This window comes from Penicillium concentricum (genome assembly GCF_028827145.1).
Source record: "Penicillium concentricum strain IBT 3081 chromosome Unknown utg000006l_segment0_segment0, whole genome shotgun sequence".
NCBI lineage: Eukaryota > Fungi > Ascomycota > Eurotiomycetes > Eurotiales > Aspergillaceae > Penicillium > Penicillium concentricum.
Genome location: NW_026622759.1, coordinates 1,224,870 through 1,247,542, shown reverse-complemented (window position 1 = coordinate 1,247,542; position 22,673 = coordinate 1,224,870). Strand labels below are relative to the sequence as shown.

General features: G+C 50.6%; 7 protein-coding genes across 7 annotated transcripts; 2 read left to right on the top strand and 5 right to left on the bottom strand.

Annotated features, from left to right (window-relative positions):
- Positions 1-299: 299 nt before the first annotated feature.
- On the bottom strand, positions 300-3,993 carry N7517_010651 (putative GATA transcription factor (Ams2); the record flags this gene model as incomplete). Its single annotated transcript, XM_056728374.1, has 3 exons — positions 300-3,675; positions 3,735-3,888; positions 3,954-3,993. 3 exons carry the CDS (start codon positions 3,991-3,993, stop codon positions 300-302), a joined length of 3,570 nt encoding a protein of 1,189 aa, XP_056574189.1.
- A 733-nt stretch (positions 3,994-4,726) lies between these two features.
- Positions 4,727-5,461, top strand: N7517_010650 (mRNA splicing protein SMD2; the record flags this gene model as incomplete). Its single annotated transcript, XM_056728373.1, has 4 exons — positions 4,727-4,755; positions 4,819-4,851; positions 5,089-5,337; positions 5,419-5,461. 4 exons carry the CDS (start codon positions 4,727-4,729, stop codon positions 5,459-5,461), a joined length of 354 nt encoding a protein of 117 aa, XP_056574188.1.
- A 773-nt stretch (positions 5,462-6,234) lies between these two features.
- N7517_010649 (uncharacterized protein) lies at positions 6,235-8,180 on the bottom strand (the record flags this gene model as incomplete). The annotated part of the gene is made up of 4 exons (XM_056728372.1): positions 6,235-6,854; positions 6,914-7,542; positions 7,609-8,119; positions 8,174-8,180. 4 exons carry the CDS (start codon positions 8,178-8,180, stop codon positions 6,235-6,237), a joined length of 1,767 nt encoding a protein of 588 aa, XP_056574187.1.
- Positions 8,181-9,661: 1,481 nt separating this feature from the next.
- On the bottom strand, positions 9,662-12,495 carry N7517_010648 (Winged helix-turn-helix transcription repressor DNA-binding; the record flags this gene model as incomplete). Its single annotated transcript, XM_056728371.1, has 5 exons — positions 9,662-9,725; positions 9,781-10,141; positions 10,199-10,618; positions 10,672-11,752; positions 11,809-12,495. The coding sequence occupies 5 exons, from the start codon at positions 12,493-12,495 to the stop codon at positions 9,662-9,664; spliced, it is 2,613 nt and encodes an 870-aa protein (XP_056574186.1).
- A 1,093-nt stretch (positions 12,496-13,588) lies between these two features.
- On the bottom strand, positions 13,589-14,642 carry N7517_010647 (Ulp1 protease family protein; the record flags this gene model as incomplete). The annotated part of the gene is made up of 5 exons (XM_056728370.1): positions 13,589-14,180; positions 14,254-14,273; positions 14,333-14,382; positions 14,529-14,556; positions 14,607-14,642. The coding sequence occupies 5 exons, from the start codon at positions 14,640-14,642 to the stop codon at positions 13,589-13,591; spliced, it is 726 nt and encodes a 241-aa protein (XP_056574185.1).
- Positions 14,643-14,852: 210 nt separating this feature from the next.
- N7517_010646 (uncharacterized protein) lies at positions 14,853-15,107 on the top strand (the record flags this gene model as incomplete). Its single annotated transcript, XM_056728369.1, has 1 exon — positions 14,853-15,107. One exon carries the CDS (start codon positions 14,853-14,855, stop codon positions 15,105-15,107), a length of 255 nt encoding a protein of 84 aa, XP_056574184.1.
- An 821-nt stretch (positions 15,108-15,928) lies between these two features.
- Positions 15,929-21,653, bottom strand: N7517_010645 (putative Rho guanyl nucleotide exchange factor; the record flags this gene model as incomplete). Its single annotated transcript, XM_056728368.1, has 2 exons — positions 15,929-17,083; positions 17,136-21,653. 2 exons carry the CDS (start codon positions 21,651-21,653, stop codon positions 15,929-15,931), a joined length of 5,673 nt encoding a protein of 1,890 aa, XP_056574183.1.
- Between the last annotated feature and the right edge of the window lie 1,020 nt (positions 21,654-22,673).

The following is a 22,673-nucleotide window of genomic DNA, read 5'->3' as shown; positions in this document are numbered from 1 at the left end:
CTACTCAGGATCCATAGAAAAGGTATCCTAGCCAACAAAGATCACCGCTTCCACTTTAGGGAATGCATCCACCAAAAGGGATAGCGAATGTATCGGAGTTCTTTCAAGATACTCCAGGTCATCAATTTGAACAAATAAGAAAAGGCCGTAAATCTCAAGGTGAAAATCAGGATCCGTTGTCTGTATGCAACGAGATCAATCCATAAACCGAACGCCGTCGCTAAAAGAACAGCAAAAAATAAGAATAAGTAATAAATAGACATGATTGGTCTGACGTGTGGGAAAGACATGGAGGTGGCCTAATGGCCTTCAGGTTCTTCACCAGCGGGCTGGCTCTTGAGAGCGTCAGCGGGGAGGGTGTCCGAGCTGAAAAACCCGGAGTCGGGAATGACAACATCGTTGAAGTTGAAGGGAAGGAGATCGGGATTGAAGTTCTCTTTCTCATTGGGGTTGTCCGAGAAGAGAGCGTTTAGCAGCTCGTTGGCAGGAGTTTCGCAAGATCCAGTAGGGGAAACGTAGTCCGCTGGAAGCCACTCCGCCCAGTTGTCACCAGCGAACTTCTCGTTCTCCATGTCGAAGAAAGCCTCGGCCTTGTTGGTGTCATCGAAGATGTCGAGGATCATGCCATCAAGGCACTCGAAGGTCTCCGGAAGACTGTCGGAGGTAGGCTGTGGTGCCAAAGGCTGTTGCTTGGCTGGGGACTTGCGTGGTGATGACTGAGGACTTCCGTGAATTGATTGGATACGCTGCAGGCGTTCTGCGGACAGACGAGCTGGAGTCATAACCGAGCCTAGATCCTTGCGTTTGTTGAGACCTGGGGAGTTGGCGGGGAAAGACAAACGCTTGTCAATCGCGTTGATGCGTGGGTTACGTCGGCGGGGTGTAGGGCTTGCTGAATCAAATCCGATGGAGGGACTTTCGAACAGATCATCGAGGTCATCGGCCGGGGTGGGTGCAAGATTCTCCTTTTGCTGGCCCGGCTTGTCATCCTTTGTGGAGGCGATGCGAGGGCTGCGACGTGGAGAGCAGTTGTTTACCATAGAAGAATCAAGTTCCTTCAGAGGCCCATCATTCTGGGAATTCTGGAAAAGGGACCTTCTCAAGGGCTTGGGGGTGAGACTATTGGCATCTGTCATTGGAGCAGAGCGGGTTTGCGTACGGCTCACTGGGCTTGACTTGGTGGCACGCGTCAGTGCCTCTCTGGCGTCCTGCTTAGACCAACGGCGTCCCGGGGTATCGAACGTCGTCTCTAGCTCGGCACTGTTAGCTCGAGTAGAGTCGTTGGGAGAATAATCCGCTTCGCCGTCCTGATCGTCGTCATCGTCATTGTCCATTTGGGGGGTATCCCCATCGGGATGGACGGAAGACGCTTCGGTGGGTGCTGGAGACGAAGCCGAAGGTTTCTTTGGCGCGGCCTTGCTCCGAGTTCTGGTAGCAGGGCAGGAGTTGACTTGGCTGCGGTTCCTCGAAGGACGCTTTTTGTACTTCTTGGCCGGCTGCGCTGCTTTTGGCTTGGTCCACTTGTCTTCAGGGCGCATTTGTTTGAATTTGTGGAGCCACAGACCACAAGGATTGCAGAAGGTCAACTGCGACCAATCATTATCATCCTGCTCGAGGGCCTTCTTGTAGATCTTGAAATTTTTCATTTCACCCTTGTCGTTACGGTCCACGGCCTCCCAATAGAGCATAGGGGAAGAGTTCATCATCTCTTCTGCAAGGCTCTCGCCGCCCTTGACCGTTTTAACCCACGCTCGCCGCCAACTGGCGGTTTCGATGGTGCCGCAATTCTCACAATACGGCGGGATTTCCCCATTGAGAATAGCATTGTCCAAGCGTGCCTTTATGTTCTTCGGCACCGCCTTGGACCCCTGCTTCGGTAATGACCTTGGCTTTGACGGTTGCTTTGGCTGTTTGGAACTGGAACTAGCTGTCTCACACGGCATGAAAGTGACATCCACAGGCCCCACAGGCGCCATGGGCGCGCCAGAGCGAGGAGGCAGAATTGGGTCGCTAGCGGGGATTGCGCGATACAATTGGGGGAATTCATTAGGGAAGATATGAGGCGCCGGCGCGAGGGGCTTTGGCGCCAAGCGTTGTGCCCCAGAGCTCGAAGAAGGTCTCGATGAGGGAGCCGTGGCTGTGGCGGGACGGGGTGTAGGACGGGATTGAGCGGGGCGAGGAGCAGCACGAGAAATCGGACGCGGCGCCTGCTTTGCAACCTGCTCCGTTGGAGTATCATCGACGGGGAGAGGATCGTTATTAGTTCCCTGGGCAGCACTGACAGTGCTCACTGGAGAGCCTGCCTGCACGGTAGTGCGAACCGAGCACTTATCTCGGGTAATTCCACGAGACGCTCCCGTTCTGCAGTCGTCTAGGGGCACAGCGGTGTCATCGTCCATGAGTTCCTCCGGACCTGCACTCATGAAGCCGGAATCGTTGTCCAAAGACATGGTAGGCAAGACAGGGCTTGATCTATTTGTCAACCGGCTATCGAAAACTGGAGGTGATGACGGCATGTTGAAGGATGGCTCAAAGAGACCTTGGTAACGGGTATCCTCAGGAGAGGCACCGCCAGCGTCTGTGGCAGGGACGTCATCGCTCATACAATATGGAGAATTGTACGAAGCAGGGCACGAGGCAATGCTAAGGCTCGAAGATTCCCGCAACAAGCTACCTGTGGGTCGGCTTCGACGCTGGAAATCGGATGGTCGAGAGATGGGGGTGGGTGGACGGACAGGCTCTTCGTGGGAATGCTCGGCCGTGAGAGCAGGGTTCACGGGGGTTGGGCGGTGGATTCGTACAGAGGCCGCTGTGCTAGCTGCAACTCGTAGCGAACTTGGTTGTCTTTCGATGTTCATGCCTGACTTTCCGGGCCAGTTTGCTTGATACACCTTGGCCCTCTTCCGGGCTGGGGCCTCTGTTGGTTCTTCATCACCACTGCCATATCCGGAATGAATGGATCCTCTGCGAGCGTTGTTGTGTGAGACGTGGGAAAGCTGGGTCTGGTTGTCGCAGTCCCGCATAGAGGCACTTGAGGACGGGCGAATCATGTCACTATGGGGAATGCTCTGTTTGGGGTAAGATTGATGATGAGCTGGTGTTCGACATCCACCAGGTGTTGACACTCGACTGCCAGCGTATGAGTGCGATGGTGATACCGAGCGGACCGATCCATTGTGGTGGAATGTAGGGAACTCTCGTGGCGTCGAGCCTTCGCTCAAGAGCTGGTGGAATCTCTCAATCCCAGATTGATGTATGGGAGATCCATGGTCGTTGTGGCTCTGGCTTCTTGCGGATTCCAAGAGGGCGGGGTTCTGACGAACGAAATTTGTCCATGACTGCGTGTCAAAGTCGCCTGAATTGCCATTGGTCAACTTCTGATACTTCTGCATGCTAGCGAAGTACTCACTCTGAGTGACAGTTGGGACCGGAACCAGCCGTAACTTGACCTCTAACGTCTCTTGAGCACCTTTGGAGAAGAGACCGCCGAGGGGGCTCTTGCAAACTCGCCCAGTAATCATGGTCTTCGACTGGTTGTTGGGTGTCTCGGGTGCCGATGAGAAGGTGGCCAGCACCCCAGAAAGCATGCCTTGCCCGACAAGAGGGGTTTCGAATTCGGAGTAGTCGTAGGCATAGACGGTATAATCCTTTCCTAATTGGCCCACAAGCTCCGGGCTGAACAAGAACTGCGTAAGTATGCTATTTTGGTCTCGAGGGGGTTAAGGAAGTCAAACCTAGCAGAGACGATTGCCTGGATGCATGTTCTCAACTCGATCACTCCAACCGGAGTGTTCTCGTCTAGAAAGGCCGTTTGGATGTCGAGCACGTGTGGCCACCGAGCAAGGCAATTGGTCTTATTTTCGTTGTCGAATGTATAAAGAACTTTCACTATAAGATAACCATGTTTAGTTGCCACTCAATTGCCCTCGTTAGAACGGTAGTGGAAAACATACGCCTCATAGGGCGGACATCGATACCGTCCTGAGACTCCATCTCATCAGACTTTGTTGCACACCATGCACGACGGTAGATCAAATTCTGGGGTTGAAATGAAGGATGGAGGGCGAATGGTATTCAAGTATGGTCGAAAGTATGAGATTCAAGCGTCGAAAATGTTGACAGGTAGAAATAGTGGAGAGAGAAAGGAACGAATTTGTCGATTAAAGAAAGCCCTTTCACTCTGGATCGAGGATGAACCAGAAGGTATTAGCGAGCTAGCCGATCAGCAGTGCATATCTAGGATATGGTCGACCGGGAGAATGGACAGGTTCTGCAGTATGTAGTGGAGGGGTCTTCTTTCCTGCAGGCCTTGAATGTTAGCAATTGATTTGCATGCCCTCGCAGAGGGAACGCATAGACACCTGAAAGGGGAAAAAACCATTCTTACCAATTAAATAGGAAAAAAGAGTAATAGTCTCTCTACTAGTTCTGCATGAGCAGACAAGAGTGGAAGAGAGAAAGGTGAGAAAGGGATGAGGTTAAGAAGCCTTGCATGCGCGGGTCAAAGCTATATTGAAAGATCTCCAAACAAGCGTGACGCGACGTGACTGCAACCAATCGCGACCTCGGGAAATGGCTGGGACTTGGCGCCTGATATCTAAGGTGTCTATGTTTTCCTGAGGTGTTCGCGAGAATTTCCACGTGACTTGAGCGCTCCGTCAACTTCAACTGTCACACTGCTGCATCAACGGTATCTCTCGACTTCAACGACCTTTTTATACCCACCATGTCGACCGTTCCCGAACCCCAGATTCAGTACGTTACTCTACCAATGACTCATAGCCCTGTCCAGGACCAACCAGCTAACAATCCGAGCAGAGACCTTCTCAACAAGCCGAAGAGCGAGCTCACGTATGTACACCCGTTACATTGGATTTGACCCCCTCCCTTCCCATGCGGCATTTCTCATTATGAGTAATCAATGGCCCCTTGACCTCGGGAGTTTCTGCCTGATCCTCGGGCTCGCGGGGCTTACCTACGACGCCCGCATCTCGGAAACTTTGCGACCGACATCTTCACATCCTTATGCAAGCTGCGCAAAGTATATATAGGGAAAAAAAACTAATCTTGCATCTTGCATCTCAACAGAGAATATGAGGTCGCTCTCGTCGAGGAGCATGAGCTCACCGCCGGCCCCCTGTCTCTCCTGCAGACCGCCACCCGCACACACACCCAGGTCCTGATCTCCTGCCGAAACAACCGCAAGCTGTTGGCCCGCGTCAAGGCCTTTGACCGACACTGCAACATGGTTCTCGAGAATGTGAAGGAGATGTGGACTGAGAAGCCCAAGGGTGCCAAGGGCAAGGGCGTGAACAAGGACCGTTTCATCAGCAAGATGTACGTGCACCAGACCGTGGACGGATATTCGTCCCTTTGCTATCTTTGAAATAGTCTCTAACCTTACTGCCTTATCTTTAGGTTCCTTCGCGGCGACTCTGTCATCCTCGTCCTGCTCAGCTGAGCAACTCATCACACTTTACTCTCGCACACTTCAATCCCCACATTGACATGATCCTGATATCTTCGATCTGCGGGACGGTCGATATTCTGCTATTTGCACAGCATCTTGAACCCATGAAGAATACCCGTGGGCGATATATCATGTAATCGATCTCGATACCCTTTTTTTCTTTTCTCCTCACATCCCGCTTTTCCTCCCTTGCTTCTGGTCCTCGCCAGAACTCAATTGGCCGATGCTACTACTCTTGATTTGCATGGTTACTTGTCCCAAAGTAACCGTTGCATGTACAAGACTGTTCTGTCGATCTTGTCTTGTTTTTTGATATTTCAAACTGGGGATGGACTAAAAAAAACCTGTTGGCGTTCAGATCTTTGCGCGGGCTGCTAGACCCGTTGTTTTTTTGTAGAGGGAATCCTCGGGCGGCGTCAAGCTGGAGCAGAGCTGGTTAGCAATGAATGTTTTAGAAAGATTTCATCTGAGCTCAGTAGATGTTCGTAAGCTAGTAGATTACCTCAGGGTTTCGAGTATTTTCCTGCAAGTTGATCATTCCGATATGTCTCACATTTGCATGTTAGGGCTTGTTCAGCCCTAAGCCCAAGCCTAAGAGACGTAGATTATAGCTTATCCTTCGCCATCTACTAACCAGAAGCACTCAACATATCAACTAAAAAGAATATCATTATCATCAAACGACCATATCAAGACACAACCATGAACAAGAAAAGAAGTGACCAAGTACCGTCGCTATATAAACCCAGCCCCAAAAATCCCCCCTAGACACCCTCAGCAAGCCCCGTCAAAAACTCAGACAACCCAAAAGCCCCAGGATCAGGAATCTTCCCAATCCACTCCTGCTCCCCACCAACATAAACACTCCTCCCAAGACTCGCCTTCATAGCCTTCGTAGACTCAGTCCCCTCCTGTGCCGCCGCAGCAGCAGCCCCCAAATCCCCAGTCTCAAGCAACGTATCCACAAACGGCGCAAGCGCATCAATAAGCGTCCGATCACCAACCTTGGCAGGCGTGTATTTCCCCAGAGCCTCGAACGAAGACTTCAATGCCGTAGCCCACGTCTGTGTTGTGATTTCCGTTGGCGAGGATGTGTCTTGTGCTAGTAAGCCGTGTGCTAGTGCGTTTAGGAAGATCGCGTAGATCGCGCCGGAGGTCCCGTCCATTACGTTTTCGACGACTGTCACGATTCGTGCGACGGTGTTGACGACGTCGTTTGTTAGTGGGGTGGTGAGGAGGGATTGGATTGCTTCGGCGCCGCGTTTTAGACCGATGCCGCAGTCACCGTCGCCGACGATTGTGTCGAAGCGGGTTACTTCAGCTTCGGCGTTGATTACGCGCTGTAGGCCGGCGCCGAGGACTTTTTGGATTAGGGTTGGATCGACTAGGTTGGGTCAGTTTTTTGGTTATTGGAAAATATGGAGGGATTGATGGGAAACTTACGCTGGAGGTTGCTGTGGACGTCTTCGGCTAGATTAGTTGTCTTCAGCTCGACGGGGTCCGCATTGCGGTTCTTTTCCCAGGTAGACGTATTAATCGGAGCAGACCAGCCGACTGCCTCAGCGGGGGCGTCGAGGAGCTCAAGCATAGTAGTTTTCACGCCCAGACCTGGGTCGACCAGCTTCATCAGCGAGATGCTGAAGCCGAGACCGTTCAGACTGGTCAGGAAAGTGCCTTGAATCACGCGGACCATGTTGACCTGGTAGTCGCGCTGGAGCTGGCGGTAGATTTCGTCTGTGATACCGGCGAGCTCGAGCGGACTGACACCGCCGAGATTGTTGATTAGAAGCACGAACTCGTCCTCCGGCTTGCGGGTGACGTAGCAGCGGTCCGGATCGTTGTGGTCGAGTAGCTGGAGCAGCATACTCTGGACCAACTCGACGAGGTCGAATTTCACGCGGTGCGAGCCAGGCTCGTTGTGGATTCCCATGCCGACTTCTACCTCGCCGTGCGGGATCGTGTCTTCGGGGACACCGCGGCCGGGCACGTGGACGTGTTCCAGAGATGAGCCTAGGGAGACTAGGTTTGCGTTTGCTAGCTGGGCTAGAGCGTAGACGTCTTCCAGGGAGCCACTGCAGAGCGAGATATTAGCATTGGTTCAATGTAAAAAAAAGTATAACATGTACACGATAACTCACCCAGCTTCAGCCAAAGCACCAACCATCTTCAGAATCAATACGCCACCACCAATACCGCGACGACCGACTTTCCCACCCTTCTCGCGGCCAACACCAACATCATCATTGATAGCGAAGAACTCCGTCTTGATACCCGCAACACGGGATTTCTCCGTGGCCATACCGAAGTTCAGCACATCGCCGGTATAGTTCATGGGAATGATCAGCACGCCGTTATCAGTGGGGACGCGATCGATCACCGCCCTGCGGATCTGCTCGGCAGACGGCGAGGCGAAGATCGTACCGGCGACCGAAGCATCGCAGAGTCCGTGGCCGACGAAACCTGCAAATGCGGGTTCATGGCCGGAGCCACCGCCCGTCACGATGGAGACTTTGTTTGCTCTGCGGGGTGCATCTGGACGGCGGAAGATGATCTTGTTCTGTCGATCCAGGGCCAGAGATGGATTTGTGAGTGTAAGCGAGTTAAGCGCTGTGAGAACCAGGTGGTTTGGGTCGGTAAAGAAATGTTTGGCTGTAGGGGGTCAGATATGTGGGGAAAGATCTGGGATCAGAGGGTGGAGCGTACTCTGCATTGTTGATCAAAAGTGGACAGTTTCGAGTGGATATATTCGACTTCGGAGAAGTAAAGATGGATTTTGATCTGGAATTCGAGAGAGGTTTAAATATTTTTCTCCAAGTAATGGACTCCGAGTCAAGGGGACTGTTCGCCGGGGAATATGGAGGCTCCCAAGATTTTCCAAGATTTCTCGATTCTCAATGAGTCCTAGTCGAAGGCGAGAAGCTCTCGGATTGGATTTGACAGTAGCGGGGAAAAAGTGGACTGTGAGAGCATGTTAGTATCCTTGTATAGTCTGTACATAGGTTGGGACTCACGTTGTACGGGATAGATGCGTTCAACTCTCACCTGGAGGGCGCCCTCTCCCTCTTTAAGAACATCCCAAGTCCGTCCATCGTACAATGAAGTACGTATTCCTTTCTTTTTCCCTTTTTTTGCAGCTCACATGAACATAATCGAAGGTCTGGATCTGCGGTTCGGGTTACCCTGTAGGGATATCCCGCCAGGCACATTCCAGAAAGGCGCTTCCTATCGCCCGAATGGGTGTTTTCACCGCCAGAGAACATTCTTGGAAATGGACTACACAGCATTGAGACTAGATGCATCCAGAGCTCTACTCTCCACTCTCGCCCGAGTGGACTTCTGTTTGATCAACTTAGTAGGTATGCCGGCGTACCGGCATTCCTGGTGCACCTACCACCTCTTACTTTGGCTATACATTATAGACCTTGTGTATTCCTGGGCCACCTATCATACCTGATAGGCATGGGTTTCTTCAATTGAGATGTTCGTCGGAATACAATATAGTACTTTCTCAACGCCATTCCTAATAACCCAATTGCCACTAGGGCAACTGGGATACCGCAAGTCTTTAAGTGGAGACATCATGAGACCTCGTAAAAAGGATCTACAATATACGAAAGGGGCATCCGGGTTCGGATCTGCTGTCAGATCCAGGGGTCCTGTGGGGATGTATATCTCTAGGTCATGGGATGTTCCTTTGATATTGTGGGTTAGCTATCAAATGCAGTTACTTTGGGGGATGAATTCAAATATTCCATATCCAATATGAGTTAAGCTGACCGGCCTCAAGAATAGTGATACGGAATTCCTCTTTGGTCTGCCCCTCTACAGCTCTCCCCATAATTTAGTTTTGTATTTGCTTTAAGGACCATCGGCACTCGCCGAGGTCAAGCTCGGTATTTCTATGATTTGTACTATAAGTGGCTTAAGTGGGACCGGAGCTACTCCGAAGATTGATTCTCCAGCCCATTGCCGGATAACACCCAGGACCACTCCGTACAGTTAATGAAATATTATAATTAGGATCTGGGAGATACCTCTAGCATCGGGTTATTCTTGTCTGTCTTACGCCTATAGATGCACAATTACCCAAGGATAATGTAACCTCGTTAAATATCCCCCAAAACATAAACCAAATAATGTATGCATTCAGTAAAGTACCTACTCTCGACATGTAAAAATAAAAATTATGCCTTATGACACGTAGCTGTATTGATTAGTGCCTTCTTTGCGCTCGATGTATTCCTTCTCGATCAACCTAGGAAAAAACAATGTTAAACACGATAACCGGGGGCAGTAATATCGATACGTACTTCTCAATCTCTTTCTTAATCTCAACAGGCTGAAGAGCACCCCGGGTCTTAGTAGCACTGAGAACCTCCGCAACCAGCTCGGCGTGGCTGAGGGATTTGCGGCTCTTCATAATGCGCACGATAGCAGCCTGCGTCTCGAACTGGCGATCGGCCGCAACCCGCTCGTGCGTAGTCTTGGTCTCCTCTTTGGTCTCCTTCAACTGGATCTGGTTGATCTTAATGCGCATTTGCTTGTCGCTGAAACTCGCGTTGTACGAGAATTGGTCGCTGGAGTTCACATCCTTGCCCTTGGGGGTCTTAGATAAGACTCGGTATTTGGCGCATGCGAGGGACTGGAGAGTTCGCTTCAATTCCGGATCCGCTGTGTGTCATGTTAGGGATTGTTTGACTTTGGAGGTGCGATGGATGGTCCACTTACACAATCCGGTTGCTTCTTGGATCTGAGGGTACGACATGCTCTCGCCATCGGGGATATCGTTAAATAGTAGCAATACAATCGCCTGGAACGAACTGACTACCAGGTTCTTCTTGCCTTGGGGGAAGTTTGCTGTCAGCTGACAATGCGCCAGTTGATGCTTCCAGGTGAGCTTGCGCCCTGTATGTTTGTTGTGGTAAAAGGTCTCGAATTTGTTGATCGAGCGTGCAATGTTCGATGGAATGCGTACGGGGACATCGGGATATGTCGGCCAGGAGGCGGCAGAGAGCACGGCGACTTCGAATTCGAAGCGGCCCTTCCGCTCCTCCTGCTGAGACCGTCGGAATGCCGTCATTTCATCATTAGCAGTGTCCATGTCGTTGAACATGGACTCGAGGTTATGAGTGAAACTGGACCCGCATTCTGATCAAACATTAGTCGAAGTGCATGAGAGTAGGATCTCTGATGCAACAAACCGTTCTTTAAACGAGTTAACATGCTCTTTTCCGCATCGTTGCTCGCGCTTCGTTTCATCAGAAGACGTCGAGCAAGGTCGTTCTTGTAAAAGGCTTCAAACACGGCCTTTCCATGTACGAACCGGAAAAGGTCGAGAACTTGATCAAGCTGTCGATCAAGCTCTGCATCGTCGGACATCAGGCTTACTTCCTCTGGATTCCGGCCGGGTGGCAACTTGTAACCGCCCTTAAGCAGCCTATCCACGTATTTGGCGATCATTTCACCCGACTTGGGGTTGTCGGTGCCACCTGTAGAATCCATCTTCTTCCCACGGTTCATAAAGGCACCAAAGGCTTCGCGAAGCGTGTTACTCAACTCCTCGTTCGACTCGAAAGCATTGGACCAAATATCATCAACCTTTTGCTTAAATTGGAGCAGGTGAACGACCATGTCGACCTCCTTGTCTTGATCAAAGATGATGCTCTCACCCTCCTCGGTGATGTACTTCCTAAATGCAGGCTTCAATTGGAGAGTAAGATCTCGCCGGTCAAGCAACCCGTATAGTTGTTTCAAGGCGGTCTTATTGCCGGCTCGCATCAAACCAAGCACTTCGTCTTGGTTAGTCAACACGTCTGTTTGCTGTGTAACTAGAATTTCATCCAAGAGGTCGGACAGTTTGAGCTTCGTGCTTCGATTGAAAGAGAACACCCCACATCGTTCTACTTCGCGTTCGATCAACTGGTGAGCATTCTCAACGTATGAAGCCAGGGATCCTGCTGCTTGTTGTTGAGACCACTCCTTCACAAACTCCTCGGACTTGGCCATGAATAAAGGCTCAAAGTCACTCCCATACACATCGAGGCTGTGGAAAAGCTCCATGGCCTCTCTTAGTAGATTTGAATCTGCCAATGCCTTTGTAAATCCGCCTCGATCCGCCTCGATCAAATCATATGCTCCTTTCAAAATCTTTGGCTTCAGACTGGCGTCGGAGAAGATGTATGACCGGAATTGAATCAATCCCATTTCACGGATCACCGGTTGTTCTTTGGAATGCAAGAGGAATGACTGATCGAGATAATAGAAGATCCAGCGAACAGTAACCTGGGGAGAGAAGAAAAGTTAGCCGTGAACTCCATTGATATTTCCTTGCCACATACTAGTTTCGAGTGCCAGGCCGTCCATGCCTCAATCACAGCCCGCACTATAGCGACATCAGTGCTACCTCCAGCTCTCGTAACAAGATTTGTCCGCATCGCCCCACTGACAAACTCCCTGCACCGTTCCTGAAGCTTCTTAGCTAACAAAGCTGCCCGCTCCTGGCGGCACACATTCTCCCCGCCTTTGTATAGCTCTTCCAGCGAGCTTTCCGGTTTCCTGCCCTCGAAAATAGCCGTTAAAGCCGCATCCAACTGCGACCACACCTTATCGAAATATGATTCCTGGTTAAGCCGTGGTCCAGTACGAAGGTTCTTGACGACGAGCTTTTTCGCACCGGTATGAGGAGAGAAGTTGTTTTGACGGGCATTAGCGTTCAAGGCTTGGGATCGGATGGGGCCATTTGGCCCAGACACTCCTCGACTAGGCGCGCCGTTCTTGGGCGGGGAACCGGAAATCGGATGCATCTTATGCGGGATGGGTTGGGTTGAGGGGCGTGAGGGAGACGGCGACAGACGAGAACGCTTATGGGGCTGAGAATCAATGTCGGGTGAGTACCTCTGAGAGAGGAGCTCGGAGATGGTTTGTTGCGATCGCGGCTGCGACCCTCCTTGATCAGAAAGCTTCCTCTTGCCGATCGATTGGCGCTTACCGCTCTGCTCGGTGTCGCCTCTCGAGTTCTGCTGCATCTACCCGGTTCAGCCCGACTGGGAATTTAAGTCGTTCTAGGACGGAGACGATGAAGGATGTGGATTCGGGAGACGTGGGAATTGACGTTGCGCTTTGGGCTTTGGCTCCGCACGGCGATAAGATACGGAGCTTACACGATGAACTGGACTTTTATTTTATACTGGACTTCTACGTTTTTGTTTATAGGTCTTGAGTTTATCCAAGTAGATATGTGAAATGTGAATCCACTTGCACATCTGCTTCATAACTACATGCACATCTATGGAGATTAGCTATGTACGGAGTACATTGTAATCGGTATATACCGGCTAGACAACCTACCTGACATATCATAAGAGAAACTTGATTTCTACATATCTAGTGTGATGAATCACTGATTCTGGGTATTTGCAGCATATATATGTATAGTGAACGGAGTACTCCATACTCCATATTGCCTTCTACGCACCCTTGCCACATAGGACCCTTACACCGACTTTCGAGCATCAACTTCATCGATACAAGAGCAATAGCCACATTGTACAAAACAGACTCGGCTATAATGACCAAAGCCGAAAATTTAATCAGGCTTCCAACAGTGAAGCCTGCCCGGAAGTCCATTAAGCAGGTGGATGGAAAGTATATGGCTCGTCGGTCCCCTTCTTCTCCTCGCTCGAGCGGCTGCTCCAACGCCAGCGTGGCTTGGCGATCTTGATGCGGTTCTTATTCCACATAGATACATACAATATAGGTATGTCGTGTGTCGAGGTATGTAAATTCCCTCGAGAAGCAATAGGAAGAAATGCAAGTTGGTGGGAAGTAGATAGTACAATACACCGTACATTAAAGCTCATTATATATGTAATTCATGATACGCATTCAAGTAATGCAACGCTGGTAAGTACACAATCATCAATGTAATGTCCACAAGTTTTTGATGAGGCTTTGTCTTTTGAAAAAGAGTCAGAATGTGAAACCATAAAGAAGACGTAAACTCATAAGAATAAAGGAAAGACCGATCAATCAACACGCGGAGGACTCCTCGATTTCTTTCCCATAGGACTGGCGCTTGTCCTAAAAAGTTCCTCTATTAGCATCTTGCTTATGTTTCGCTTACTGCAATGTGCAGCTGGGTAGACCAAGGGTGACATACGATCGTCGGCGCTCGCCTTCTTTCCGGAACCCTTCGATGATCTTGGCCATTTCTTTGCGAGACCCATTGGCGTCGATCTTCCGCCCTCCAAGACTCATACTCACCTTCTCGTGTGCGCTCGCCATCAGCAACCGCTTCATGAGAAGATGTCTCATGTTCATACACACGTACACGCCGCAGTCGCTGCCGCCGTCTTGCTGGGGTGAGTCGTTTAGATGCAGGAACCTAATGGGCATGTTTAGGAGGTATCCGAATTTGCGAGTCACCGTGTCTGCCTCCCAGACGTTTCCTTGGTATAACGAGTCGTAGTGGAATGCGATGCGGTCGACGACTGAGATCAACAGAAGGGACCAGTGCGTGCCTCCTTCTGCCTGGGAGACGTTACGGCAGTCGTTGATGGGGAGGAAGACATGAGTGGCTCGACTGAAGTCCGGGAGTGCTTCGCGGAGGGTGCGTGGGTCCGGGGTTTGGAGGATCATGAATGACATGCTGGGGCGGAGAAGGACGATATTGGAGGATTGGTATCGTGTAAGAAATTCATGTTCGAGATATCTAGAGCAATGGGTTGAGTATCAGTGCCATGTTCGGTACTGTGAAGCATGTCGGACCGGGTGTAGGGACTTACTCCTCCCAGAATGAAATGATCTATGACAAATTAGCTCATATGTCCCAGCTAGAAGGATTATCTCGCCATTAAAACCCACGTTATCTGTGAGCCAGTCGTTCTTAAGAGTTTGCATGTCCTCTCTCGTCACTGCATGTTCATTAGCCACCAAGAACCTTTCCTCGCTTCGGGGGCTGATTCCATACATCGCACATCGTAATCTATGAGCATTCAAGGACGACTTGTAAGTATAGTGTCTTCAGATCAAGGCGACAGGGTCTGTTCCAGCCACTTACAACTCAAAAAAGCATCATCTGGATTCAACTGCGCAAGTCAGTACTTGTGCCGCTAGTGCCGAACCGAGCCAAACTCACCTTATCGCCAAAGCGCCCGCGTACCTTGCGCAACATGATGGCAATATGCTATGTGTGTTGCAGTTGATCACAAGACCGAGTTCAAACCGCTAGGATATGAATGCCGTGAAAGCCGTGGCAAGAAAAGCTATATACTGCGCCACAGTCGAGAACGCGCAATACGTTCCTCAGATAGCCAAGACAAACCCCACAAATCGCGGTTATGATAAACGGGGCAGATCTTTGTGCAGAACTTGTCAGCTCGGGATGCCCCGCGCACAATCCAAATGCGACTCTTTAATCTCGGCTATGCAGTGGCGGACAAAGTCGGAGGCAAGAGACGTCGGCACTGTCCCGAGTGACAGGCTCGAATGTTTCCCCCGTTTCTGCACTGGCGGAGTGGAAGTGGGACCGGTCGGGACCTCGGGATTGGGCAGCGCTTCGGAGGGGGAGGCCGTCAGCCTTATGGGTGGCGGAGAAGAAGAAGAGAGGCGGAGGATGGATGGAGTGCTTGAATGCTAATGCTGATTTCAATTGCTTTATGGACAATAGCTGAGTATGCTGAGTATGCCAAGGTTGAGAGCAAGTATATTATGCAGTGGCCGTGCAGGGGAGGGTTAGACCGAGTCCGTGGGTTTGGGATGATGCAATCTAGGACACAGGAACAGGAGGTTATGAGAGAAACACAAGAGGGACAAATCTTCAAAAGAACTGGACTCAGGCCAAGGCAAGGATGATCAGGCTGCGTCACATGTGGGGTCACATGATGCTACACTACCTATATCCTGGAGATATTGGATTATACAATGCTGATAGGAATTACAAGAGTATAGATATACAGAATTCAGTCATATACCCATGATTTGAATAAGCAGGATTTATTAGAGAGTTGAATTCATAAGAAAGAGGGGTATCTAAACGTGCATCCCAGAGCTCCAGTAGAAGAAGAGGTTCAGAACATGCGCGGAGATGGGAGGAAAGGAACTGAGACCGCAACTGAAATCAAATAGAAGAAACAAGGGAGCAAAGCAACTGAGATGAACAGAAAGAAAACGACCATAAGTCATCAACATGAGATGACGCCGAAGCCAACGCAGATCAAAGCAAATCAAAGCAACATTGAACAAAGAAGCAGCATTGCAATGTAGTAGCTTTTGTTTTGTCCTGGTCTCCAGGGGTATTATTTTGAAAAGAAAATATGAAGACAGATCAGAAAAAAATCAGGCGAAAGAAACATGGAATATGATCCTGTAGATCCTGTAGTTAGTATGAAACCCTTGTGTTTTGCAGATTTTTGAAAATAATTGGCAAATACATCGAAAACATGGCGTGGGATTGTTGATTCAGGTGCTGAGTCGAGCAAAATGCTTGTTCCAAATCCACCCAACTGTCCTGGTCACATCGTCCTGGTTGCGGGCAAGCCAGAGTTCGCCCTTCTCGCCTATGACGTCGAAGATATCCCCGGAGGCGTAGGTCAGATAGGGATACCCGGCCTCGGTGCGAGCGTCGATTTCAAAATCATATACACTCGCCGCGCAGAACAACGTCGCAGGGCCTGTGGGAGGGGCGCTGCGTTCAAAGTGTCCATCCACAACGGTATCACTTGGTACATCCGACATGGGCATGGCAGACGAGAAGAATCCAGAGTATCGATCAGTCGGGGACGCTGGCGCATTGCTCGAATGCGAGGAGCTGTTGATCACATCCTCGAGGAAAGGTGTGTCCAGGCTGAGTCTAGGTAGGCTTGGGAAGGGCTCCACGTCGCTCGTCCTTCCAGGGGCGGGAGAGCTGGTGACTTGCTGCAGCAGTTGATTGGGAGTGCCTGGGACGATTCGGCCAGATAGAATGGAATCAGCCCGGTAACGGCTGCTGCGGCTGGAGTGACTTTCCACCTGGGGAGACTGGAATGATTGGCTACCGATGCTGAAATCCCGGGACATTTTTGGTGAAACATCGTTCATAGACCCAGGTCGCGCAATTGAGCTGTTCACCGTAGAAGGACGGCGAGGTGACATGGGGTTTTGATGCTCACTGGGTGAAAGTGGGACCAAATTGAGCGATTGAGCCATCATCGCCCCGTTGCAAGAGCTTAGCTCGGCCATTCGTGCCTCCATTAAAGTGTGGTCGCTATTGAAGTCGCTGATGAGTCTGTCGAGGTCATTGGGGAATAATTCCACATGAACACCAATCTTTTTCTGTAGAACACTGTACCACACAGTCTGAATTTCGATAAAGTTCTTCAAACACGCTGCCATCAGTTTGGCAGTCAACGCATAGAGCTTAGGTAATTCATCCTTCAAAGTATCATTCAAAGCTAGGAATTGCTCGCCCTGCTCGATGGTCTTCTTATCAGGTCTGTCGCCACGGTCCTTGATGGCTTTGTAACGAGCATATTCCGGGAGTCTCTTGTCGCGCTTCCGCATGACTCGCTGGGGTGCATTGTACAGTCCTAGTAGTTCGACCATCGGATCGATGACCGTTTTGCGGACGACAGCAAGCTGCGTTTAAACGTTAGTATTTTGTTCAAAATGTAAACACAATATAACGTACATGTTCTGGTAGAGCAGTCGTCACAAGGTCCTGGACTGTCATCTTAAACTGATGCCACTTGCTCTCCAACTGTGGATACGGAGAAGGCGACATGCTAATAATCTCTTCAATCGAATCGGCATACTCATTGAATTGGTTCACATAGAGTTGCACATCCCGGGAATAACTCTCAGCGTCACGCATGACAACCTGCAACTGGAAATAACCGTCGCTAAGCTTTTGCGCTAGCGAATCATAGGTTTTGTCTTCAAACAGGTCGGAGAGGCCAACTTGCTGTCTGAATTTCTCGGTGCGCCGACCAAATGCCTTAGATAGACCGGTACGCACATCGGACTGGTTGCGTTTTCGACCGACAGCTTGACCAACAAGGTCTACTCGTTTCTTCAGCTCGTTGATACGATGAGAAACATTTGTGACCTCTTCCAGGGCACTGGCAATTGTCGCTCGGTCAGGGTGGTCGTTTGGCGTGGACTCCAATAGGTCGCGGAGAATAAGGGGATACTTCAAGATTCTTTGCACCGGTTTAACGAGCAAAGAGTCCAAATCCCAGGCGGTCGTGAGATCCATGGCACCCTTCTGGCATTCGCTCAGCCAAAAGCCGACTTTCGGATTACGCTGCACGACCTGAAGTTTCTTGTTTGCGGCATCGTGGTTCTTCAAGTAGTCGGTGTACACCTTTTCCATCTGCGTCATGTGGGTGACAAAAATCTGACCAACAGAGGTCGCGCGATCTTTTTCAAGTTCCGACATTCCTGTAAGCTCGGCTACTTCATCGGCTTCTGGGGTAGTGGACTCGGCAGGCTGATTGTTACGCTTTCGTTTGCTGGTCCATCGCAGAGCCTTTGGTATAACGTAGATGCTTTGAGCTGCTTGCTTTAGATCATACAAGAACTTGTCGGAAAAGGCCGCAACTTGATCAGAATTGCCGAAGAGAACCTTGACATCATCGGGTTCCAACACCGTGAGCGAGGTCCTCTTGTAGATATCCTCAATGATTATCATATCATGACCAAAGGTGTGCTCCGTATCAACAAGCTCTTTGATGATGTGACGTCGCTTCTTGAGACGTCGCTGTTCCGGAGAAGGTGAATCCTTCGGCTCAATCCGAATAGTTTGCTCAGTGGACGGAACAAGCGAAGTAGCGGAAGAGTCAGCGGCCATAGGAGATTGAATAGACTCCAAAGTTTGGAAAGAAGAGTCCTGACTGCTGCCCGGGCTGTGTCCGGCAGCTCTAGGAGCAGTGTGTATACTGCGATTGAATCCGATGTGGCCCGACGGCTTAAGCGGATATTGACCTCCAAGAGATTCATTATCGAGTGATTGGGTCGTTGAGGACGGGGGGAATGTCGATGAAGGAAAAGCACGAGCCTGAGTCTGCTCGTTGGAAGCTTGGATATCAACGGAGAGTCCAAGGCCACTGTTTGTACTCGATGCGCCCATGTCGTTCACTGCCGGAGGCACCACACGTGGTGTGAGCAACCCTTCAGTACGCATGCCATCGGTTTCAGTGTCGGGAGTCATAACCTCATCTTCGGCCGCGACCTGCATCCAGTCCATGATAGAGGGGGATGCATGTTCCCAATCATCTCGCCCTACCAAACTGGCCGTGTGTGAGAGTTTATCTGAGGCACGGAACTCCTGGAATTCTGGCACGACGACTGGATCATCAGTCAGACTATCGGGTCGCCCATCTGCACGTGTGTCTGTGGGATGGGATCGAGGCTGGGACGAGATGTGAATTGCTGAGCCAGGGTATAGGCTCCTGCCTCGCGTCAACTCCTCCAGATAAAGCTGAGTGGCACGCCTTGAATCCCATTTACCCAATCTAGCCAAACTCGGGGGAGTAGAAAAAGCACTAGGTCGGAATTGCTCAGACGCATGGAGTGTATTCGGTCCCATTACGCCATGATCCTGAATTGGACCTGATGAATCATGGTCCGCTATTGAAGCTGGCCTTGTGGAGACAGCTGAACAAGTTTCAGTTGGTGGTTCCGTTTCACGGCCTTGTAGCAGAGAATCATCCCCGCTCTCGTCACATTGTTCATCACAGGTGGAATGTTGGTTTTGTACAGAGGACCATGAGCTGATGCTCCATCGGTTGTGGGGATGAGTCCCATTTTGAACCTGGTTCATTGATGAATGCTCGGCCTCTTGAGTATTGGTGCTACTAGATGAATTGTAGTAGGTGGTATCTCCAAGCATAATCTGGATAGATTCTCTGTCGTCGTTCTCTGAAAGACTGCAATCAGGCTCGTCGCATGAATCGTCACTCGGGCTGTCGCGGATTTGCATTATTTGTTCAAGAATAGTTCGATGAGAAACGCTAGGATTGCGCTGCAGCAGCCCGGACTGCGGCTCCGGATCGAAAGTAGTGACATGGGTATCGCCGGAGTCTGATGTAGCAGCCGAGTGTGTCGTGACACCATTGGTAGGCTGTCCTTCATCTGCAGTCGTTGAATTCACACCCTGTGGGAGGCCAAGAGTGGGAGAGTCCATTGTTGTGTGGGGCGCTGCCATATCCGATGCCGGCAGGGCAGTGTTGAGATGCAGCCTAGGAACTTGAACCCTGTTTTCCTTATATTCAACCGAGTCGGTCAACTCTTTGACCATCGTAGCCATCTCATCGGATGACGGAGGGTTGGTCATGGGCAGGTTGGGGGTAATTGTAGGTTCATCTGTCGGTTGCTTGAAGTCTTCATGCGTCTCCTGCTCTCGCACCAAAGCGTGATGTCGAAGCTTTGCAGCAGTTGATTTGTCGAACCCTCTGTCATTCTGATTCTTCTCAACAAGCGGGGTGCCCGAGTGTCGGTTGATTGCCTGTTGAATGTGCCGGCGACGAGCATCAAAATCAACCTTGCCCAATTCAGGTAATTTGCGTTCAGGACGAGACCGCGAGTCGCTGTGGCTGGCTTGTTTTTGTAAATTCAAAACTCTATCTCCGAGTTTAGAGCGTGGGGAGACCGCGGCACCATGTGAGACGGGTTGTCGAGGTCGTGAACTGCGCAATGGAGGCGACTTTTTAGGCGGTGGCTCAGCGATGTAGGCCTGAAGTCTCCGGCTGGATTCAGATAATTGATTGCGGGTTCGGCCAATTGTTAGATCCCGTCTACCACGCGAGGTTGTCGCGAACGAAGCGGGATCGTCTGCTGGCATGCGGGGAGGACTTTGTTTGGGTGACGGAATAGGGAGGCGGCTACTGCCCTTGGGGGGTGAGGTGATGGCAGCAGATCGGCTGCTGAAGGTTGGATTGGAGGATGGTGATAAGCTTTCGGGACCGGAAGCAGTGAGGCGGTGCGAGAAGACAGGAATGCGAGACTTGGAATTGGGACTGTCCGGGGGCGATCCATGTCCGGGCTTGGTCCGGCGCAAGGGCGCAGGTACCGCCATTTCAGGATTCCACGGTTCTGCAAGGGGCTCTCTTATTTTATTCAAGTCACTTTGAGCTCGGCGATGTTTGCCGGTTGTATTTATCCCGTGGACGGCCTCCAAAGAAGTTGTGTGCCCAAGATACCATGCAGTAGGTGTGAGTGGTGATTTTGCGGGATATTGATCGTGATGCTCAAGGAAGGCTGGGTTTGGGCTTGGAATACTTCCATCCGACCCGCGGCGTTGTTGTAGGCGCGATAGGACTCCGTTTTGAACCTGGGTGTTGATCGGCAAGAGTTCACCAAACAATGGCCGGCGAGGGTGCGATACTGGGGTCCGTTGAAACAGAGGCGGCGGAATAGCACCGTTTGTGTCTAAGGGCGGACCAAATCTCTCTATCTCTGGCGACGATGGGGTCGAATCGACTATTGCTTGAGAATTGCTAGTGATCGACTCCGGTAGGGAATCACGATAATGCTGACGCCGTGGTAATACCCGATTTCGCTCTCCGTCAACACTTCCGGAAGGGCTTGGTGCTCTTGACGTCGGATGAGAGACAGATGGCAAAGGTAGGATCTTATCGGAGGTTTTGTTGAACTTGTTGACAAGATCTTTGAACGACGGCTGTCGTGATCTTGGGTTCGTTTTCGGCGGAGGTAATTTGGCAGAGGGAGCTCCTAATGTTGGAGAATCTGAGGTTGAGCGGTAGGGTTGATGTCTAGCGCGCGATGACTCCAACATGTTTGTTGGCAGGGGTGACACTTTGTCACCGACTGCAGGATAGTCGGCCGCAGCCATGCCCGTTATTACATCGCCGAGCCCCTCTCTTACATTGGACGAAGTCCCTGGCAGGGATCCACGCTGGCGATAATAGTCAGCAGGGTCCGGAGACTCCCCTCTACGATCTTGCAATTGATCGCCCGACAGGTGATTCGTGGAAGAGGAATTATGGGGACGAATGGAGCCCGACGGTGAAAAATACGTGGTCGATGATTGTGCCTGGGGGGAGAAAGAGTCGGTCGGCGAGTCACCTAAAGACGTGGTAGTGTGATCGTTGACAGATTGACCAAATACCGGGGCCGACGATTGTCGCCCAAACGGAGGCGGCTCGCGATACCGGACATCAGAACCCTGCTCGTCACCGCCAGACATCTTGCATGCTTCAGGCCGACAGGTCGACGTGGACTGGTCGCGGCCTTTCGGTTCTGGGCGGGTTGCGCTGGTGCGTTGTTCCGGGATGGTCGCCCAACGGGAATGTCGCAGATGAGTCGATTCAGGCTACAAAGCAATCCTCTCGGGTGGCGCACACCCATTCAACATTCATATTTGAGACACCTGCAAAAAAGAGAGAAAAAGCCGATATCGAGGGGAATATGTCCCCCGTGGAGCCTAAAGTGGAAGGTGGTTGAATGGACTTTTGGATCGGGGGAATCGGATAATGGTATGGTGAGATCGAGGATCGGCTGGTTGCCGAAATTACACTCTAGCAAGAGGCGAATAGGAGGATCGAGCTCAAACTGACGTTTTGTCTATCACCAGTGGACGCTGATAGGTGATGGAACCTGGTAGTTGAGGGGTTTGAAAGCGAATCCTGGCGGTGGGCCGGTTTGTTAGCTCTCCGGGCCAATCCGTTTTGATCGGGCTGACCTACACTAGAAGTGTCGATCTATTTTTGAACAATATTTTTGTGATGCATGGGATAGGTGAGCTCGAGGAAAAGATGGATGAAAGAAAGAGAGAGAAAGAAATTGGGGATCGATACAGTGTGTTTAAAGTGAAACTGTGAATTTTGGAAGTGGGTTTTTCCTTGTGTTCATTGTTAGGGGATGTCTTCAGGGAGCGCTGTATAATATTACAATATGGGTAACCATATATGTACATTTATATACATTTTAAATAGTGAAAATACTTCAATTACCAGATATAAACAGCTATAATACTGTAAATAACAGGTACCTCCAGAGTCTTCAGGAACGAGATTAAATCCATGGATGACGCAGTGGAGACGCAATCGACCAGTATCTAGACCGCCGGTTCCATGGTACACTTTGATGTTTAATTGGTAGCCTTGATTGGTTCCTGTCCTGATTTCACGTGTGTATATATTCAAGTCTCTATATTCTACATCTATGTACCTAGGTATACTTCAGAGACATTCAACAGATGTATAGA